Source organism: Hyaena hyaena, unplaced genomic scaffold, assembly GCF_003009895.1.
Source record: "Hyaena hyaena isolate Hyena2069 unplaced genomic scaffold, ASM300989v1 scaffold_421, whole genome shotgun sequence".
NCBI lineage: Eukaryota > Metazoa > Chordata > Mammalia > Carnivora > Hyaenidae > Hyaena > Hyaena hyaena.
This window is the reverse complement of record NW_024081057.1, coordinates 1,372,868-1,378,603: the sequence shown is the minus strand read 5'-3', so window position 1 is coordinate 1,378,603 and position 5,736 is coordinate 1,372,868. Positions and strand designations below refer to the sequence as shown.

Sequence of the window (5,736 nt, the reverse complement as noted above, 5' to 3'; positions counted from 1 at the left end):
GGCCTCCCCCGGGCTGCCGGGCCCGCCGAGGAGGGGCTCCGCAGGCGGGGTGGGCGGGGCGGGCGGCTCGAGGGCTCGGGCGCGCTCCGCTGGGAAGCGCGGGCAGGTGGGGCGGGGCGGGGGCGTGGAGAGCCCGGGCCCGCGGGCCGCCGCCCAGCCCCGGGCCGGCCCGGGAGGAGCCGCGCGGCGGACGGTTATAAGAAGCCCGCTCGCGGGCGCCCCGCGCGCCTCCGCCGACCCCCGCCCCGGCACCGGTCGCCCAGCGAAGGGCCGAGGCGGGGCCGCAGGGTGGTCCCCCAAAGGGATGCTCTCGCCCGAGCGGCGACACCAGCCCCGCTCGCCCCTCGCCGCCGCCGCCGCGCCGCACCCGCCGACGGTCACCGACATGGCCCTCTACTGCGGCGACAACTTCGGCGTGTACTCGCAGCCCGGCCTGCCCCCGCCCGCCGCCGCCGCCGCCGCCCCGGGCGCGCCCCCGGCCTCCAGGGCGCCCTACGGGCTGGCCGACTACGCCGCGCCGCCCGCCGCCGCCGCCAACCCCTACCTGTGGCTCAACGGGCCGGGCGTGGGCGGCTCGCCCGCCGCCGCGGCCGCCGCGTACCTGGGCGCTCCGCCGCCGCCGCCGCCGCCGCCCCCCGGGGGCGCGGCCGGGCCCTTCCTGCAGCCGCCCCCCGCCGGCGGCACCTTCGGCTGCGCGCAGCGAGCCTTCGCGCAGCCCGCGTCCGCCTCGCCCGCCTCGCCCGCGGGGCCCGCTGCGCCCGGCGAGCTGGGCTGGCTGTCCATGGCCAGCCGCGAGGACCTGATGAAGATGGTGCGGCCGCCCTACTCGTACTCGGCGCTCATCGCCATGGCCATCCAGAGCGCGCCCGAGCGCAAGCTCACGCTCAGCCACATCTACCAGTTCGTGGCCGACAGCTTCCCCTTCTACCAGCGCAGCAAGGCCGGCTGGCAGAACTCCATCCGCCACAACCTGTCGCTCAACGACTGCTTCAAGAAGGTGCCCCGCGACGAGGACGACCCAGGTGAGGGCGCCGGACAGGTTGCCTCCCCGGCCGGGAGGGCGGGGAGGCGGCGCGCGTGCAGGGGCCGCGTTTGCGAGCGGCTGACTCGGAGCTCCCTGCGGAGGCTTCTCGTCCCACCTGGGGATGGGAGCCGGGGCGGAACAGCCACCCGATCCTCGAACCTCGTCTGGCTGGGGTGGGGGCAAGCCGGAGGACAAAGAGAACTCTCAGAGGACCCACAGGGCGGGGACGCGGTGGTGGGGGGCTCGCCCCTTACACCCACGCACACCCACCCCACACCCGCGCGTAGAGGCTGCCGGTTAGAGAAAAAGGAGAAAGCCAGTATCCTCAAACGGGAAGCCACCCGTGGGTGGTGGTCATCGCGCCAGTGGAAGGCAGGGACCAAGGCACGGATGAGGAATAAGAACACGCGTAGGCTGTCGGATAAGGGACGACTGTAAAGGGATTCAGATGGGCTGAGAACCCCGGCACATTTCACGGAAGAGGTGGTGAGAGACCAAGGAACAGCCGGCCGCTCCAGCTGTCCCTGGAGGCGGCTCTTCCTGCACCAGGGTCCTCACTGTGTCCTTGAAGTCGTGCCTGCCTTGAGGGAGACGACTGAAGTAGTGGCACAGGCATCATGAGACAGGGGCAGAGGAATCCGAGAACTTCAGCTGGGTCCCGCAGATTGTGGTGCGGTGCCTTAACTGCTTAGAAATGTGCAAATGAAAACCCCAAGTTTGCTACGTTTCTGATCTGAGCCCCGGGGTGAGGAGGGCTGGGTTACAGTGGACGCTGTGAGTGGTTTTCCGCCACCGGAGCAGTGGAGGCCGCCGAAAAGCTCAAAAAAAAAAAAAAACCCCAAAAAACAACAAAACCCGAGAGAAATAGGATTCTACTTGGGGTTTTCAGAAGGAGCTGGGGTCCGGGGTGGTGGGGACAGAGGCATGACAGGAAAAAGAGATGCAGAACTTTGTGTAAATGCTCTGGAGTGTTCACACCCGAAAGCACTCTAGAGTGGTGCTTTGCAAAAGAAATAGAGTACAAACTATGTGTGATTACAAATTTTCTAGCATCCACATTAAAAAAGTAAAAAGAAACTGGTGGAATTATTTTTAAGTAACCCAAAATATTGCTTCAACAGCAAACATAATACAGCAAATACAAAAGCTGTTAGTGAGATCCTTTACTCTTTTGTTTTTTGATATTAAGTCTTCAGAATCCTGTGCATGTTTGATTCCACATGTCACTTTGGACTAGCCACTTTTCAGGTGCCGGACAGCCATGTTTGGCAAGTGGTTACTGTAATGGACAGGGCATACAGTTCTAGAAGCTGTATCTTCCCAATTTGGCCTCTAAAGACCTGAGATTATCATGTTAATTGTCATGTATATTCATCTGGACTTTCTAAAAAGTTAGTGTCTTTAGCTAGTGTGTTGTCAAAGCCCTTGATACTAAGGGACGTAATATAAAAGTCTGATAGGTACAGGTCCTATTATTTATATGACAGGTGTATGAATAAAAATATATTTTTGCAACTATTTGCAAAAAAAATGTGGTAACGAAGATCATGGGTTTAGAGGAGTACCTGCTAGTCCGTGCAGGCAACCTAACAGTGTTTAGGTAAGAATGCCGAGTCTAGAACCAGCCTGCTTAAAGCCCAGCTCTCCCATTGCTAACTGGGAACACAGCAGGATACTAACCAGTTTGCCCCTCGGTTTCCTCATCTGAAAAATGGGGACACCAATATTGTCTGTCTCCACAGAGCTGTCAGGAGCAACCGAAGTTGCCGTGGAAAGCACTCTGCGAGAGAAGTGCTTACCAGTACTTTGAAATGCCAAAGATTCTGTTTACGGGACGTGATAAAAGCGGTTGAGAAAATCCTCCCAGATGATGGATCTTTTTTTTTTTTTTACCTCAATTATGCTAGATAGTGAGGGGAATTTTCTAAGCAGCAGACTAGCACCATGTGCCTGAAAGGAGGCTCTGGTCTGAGATTTGTCAGTGGAGGAAAAGCTGGGAAGAGATGCAGGGCACCTCCTGCTCAAGGGGAGCGAGGGGTGTAGACTCCAGGAGCTCCCTTGTCCCCTGAACATACATTCTCCAAGGTCGTGTTAAAATAAGTGATTGTCCAGTAATAACTTTTGTAATTTTTGTTTGGCAAGACAAATGATTGGGTACCTGAGGTTGCCTTTTTCCAGTGGAGTGGGTTTTTTAAGGGGCACATATTGATGTGAGCACATAATAATAACAGATGTCAGAACCCTCACGGTCAATCTGTAAAATGGATATTATTCTCATGCCTGCTTTTATAAACCAAGAAATGCACGCTCACGTTTAAGTAGCGCCAGGATTTTGCAAGGTGCACGCTGTGAATCCGGAGGGGATGGTGTTGGGGAACTAAAAGTGTCTTGGGCCTAGAATTAGGTCTCACGATTTAAGTAGCAGACACTGTCAGGAGAGGGTGGAAGTGGCCAGAACATCTTGGTTCAAGATTTCTCCTTGGAACGTGAAGAATAAAATCTCCCCCTGAAGGATACATTTGAACAGTAGAGGGGACCAAACATCTATGCCAGGGTTTCATGAGAGTCAGCCCTCTCTCCGGAACGGAAGCTGAAGAATACGAGGGCAAGAACTAGGTCCTTCTGACTTGTGTTTCTTCCTCCTCTTCATAGGGAAGGGGAATTACTGGACCCTCGACCCAAACTGTGAGAAAATGTTTGACAACGGGAACTTCCGGCGGAAGCGGAAGCGCCGCTCGGAAGCCAGCAGTACCTCTGCGGCGGCCCCAGGGACAACAAAATCAGAAGAAGGGCTCTCCTCGGGATTGGGGTCGGCAGTGGCCGCGAAGCCGGAAGGAGACAGCCCCTCCGCTTTGCTAAGGCCGTCCCAGTCCCCAGAGCCCCCCGAGGGCACCAAGAGTACGGCCTCCTCTCCGGGGGCTTCCTTGCTCACCTCCACCCCTTGCCTCAACACCTTCTTCAGCAGCCTCAGCACCTTAAGTGTCAGCAGCAGTGGGGGCACCCAGCGGGCTCTCCCTGGCAGCCGCCACCTAGGTATCCAGGGTGCCCAGCTGACCCCCAGCAGCACGTTCCCCCCCAGCTCTGTCCCCGAAGCCCCACCGGACACCTTGCAGCTGAGCAACGGCGCCAGCAACAGCAGCAGCCAGAGATCTTCCTACTATAGCCCTTTCCCTGCCAGCACCAGCGGGGGGCAAAGCAGCCCCTTCAGCAGCCCCTTCTACAACTTCAGCATGGTCAACAGCCTCATCTACCCCCGGGAGGGCTCAGAGGTATAGGACCCCGCCAGCCTCTGCTTCTCAGACTTGAATATGCACGCCCTGAGATCTTGTTAAATGCAGATTTCCGAGGCGGTAGGTCTGGGGCAGAAAGAGAGATCCGCCTTTCCCTGGAGTCCCAGGCTTTCCTGTAGGTCTGGGGCAGGAAGGGAAATCCGCCTTTCCCTGGAGACTCCTTTCCCTGGAGTCCCAGGTGATCCCGTGGGCCCGCTGACCACATCTGGAGTCGCACTGGAGTAGTAGAGGACTCTTTCTACAGCCCACCAAGCTTTTGCAGTTTTCTGGATAAGGGCCTCCCTGGAGAGAAATCCACCCCTGTTCTGGGACAGTACCTGTGAGCCCTGCGAGGGCAGGGACTGTGTCTGTTTTGTTCATCACTGTGTATCGGGGTTACAGCTCACATGTGCCCAGGGGCCAGCTAAAAAACAAAAGAATGAAGTCTCTTGGGTAGGAAAAAGGTAGCAGTTGGTAAATGCTGCAGTGGAGAGCGGTCAGGACTGACCAGCTGATGGCTGCTGTGGGCCACTAGTTCTTTCTTTCCTGCCTGGCAGTGTCTTGATTTTTCTGGAAAGGTCAGGTGTCTGGATTTTTTGAGAAAAGCTTCATTTGCCCTCTTTGCCGCTAATGAAAAGTTTTTAAAACACTGTGCTGGGAAGCGCCACACATCCTCTGAGCTGCATCCGCCTCACAAATCCCCTCTGCTGAGGCCCCGTGTCTGGGACGTGGTGGACACTAATAGCCATAAAACTGCCCAGGCGAGCTTTGCAGGGTGCCGTTTCAGACAGAAGCTTGGCATGTAATCCTCTCACAACAGCCTTGGGAGATTTGTACATCCCTGTGCTCTCTCTGTGAGGCCAGTGGAACTCCTAGAATGTCACCCGCATCCTGAGTCGTGGAGCCGGGATCAGGTCCAGGCAGTCTGGCTCCAGAACTTGGTGCTGATGGGTTTGTTCTCGTTCCAAAAAACAAAAGGTGCCAAGGTGCCGTTAACCATAGGCAGACACGGCCAGCCCACAGGGTGTGGGAATGAGCTAAATCTCATTTGACCAAAGAGTGAAATAAATGATCATTTTAGATGTCCCCCTGAGCAACAAGGGCAGACGCCACCTCTGCCTTCTGCTGCCATGTGCCTGGGGTGACCATTGTCCTCGTTAACTTGGTGTCCTATCCCTTTTAGTGTGTGTCCTGGGTCTTTTTCCTTTTTTAAAGAAAATATTAGAATTTTGTTACAAAAATAGTCTCTAAATGGAACTTTTTTTTTTTATCATTTCTTAACCATCTGTTAAAATTTTTAAATATTTATTTCTAGCACTCCCTTTTACTTCTCAAGAGTTACCTGCATTTGAATAGTTTTTATGGTCACCCTCCCAGTGCCTGGTCCGTGGCAGATCCTTAGCCACTGTCTGAACTTACCCAAAAAGTGCTAATTAAAATGTA

At 55.9% G+C, this 5,736-nt stretch overlaps 1 protein-coding gene across 1 annotated transcript; it reads left to right on the top strand.

Annotated features, from left to right (window-relative positions):
* The first annotated feature begins 385 nt into the window (after positions 1-385).
* On the top strand, positions 386-5,529 carry FOXI3 (forkhead box I3). Its single transcript, XM_039252641.1, has 2 exons — positions 386-1,022; positions 3,677-5,529. The coding sequence occupies exons 1-2, from the start codon at positions 386-388 to the stop codon at positions 4,297-4,299; spliced, it is 1,260 nt and encodes a 419-aa protein (XP_039108572.1). The 3' UTR covers positions 4,300-5,529.
* Positions 5,530-5,736: the final 207 nt, after the last annotated feature.

Coding starts and splice junctions, on each gene's coding strand:
- FOXI3 (XM_039252641.1), top strand. CDS start 386: ATGGCCCTCTACTGCGGCGACAACTTCGGCGTGTACTCGCAGCCCGGC. Junction 1,023..3,676: donor CCGCGACGAGGACGACCCAG/GTGAGGGCGCCG, acceptor TCCTCTTCATAG/GGAAGGGGAATTACTGGACC.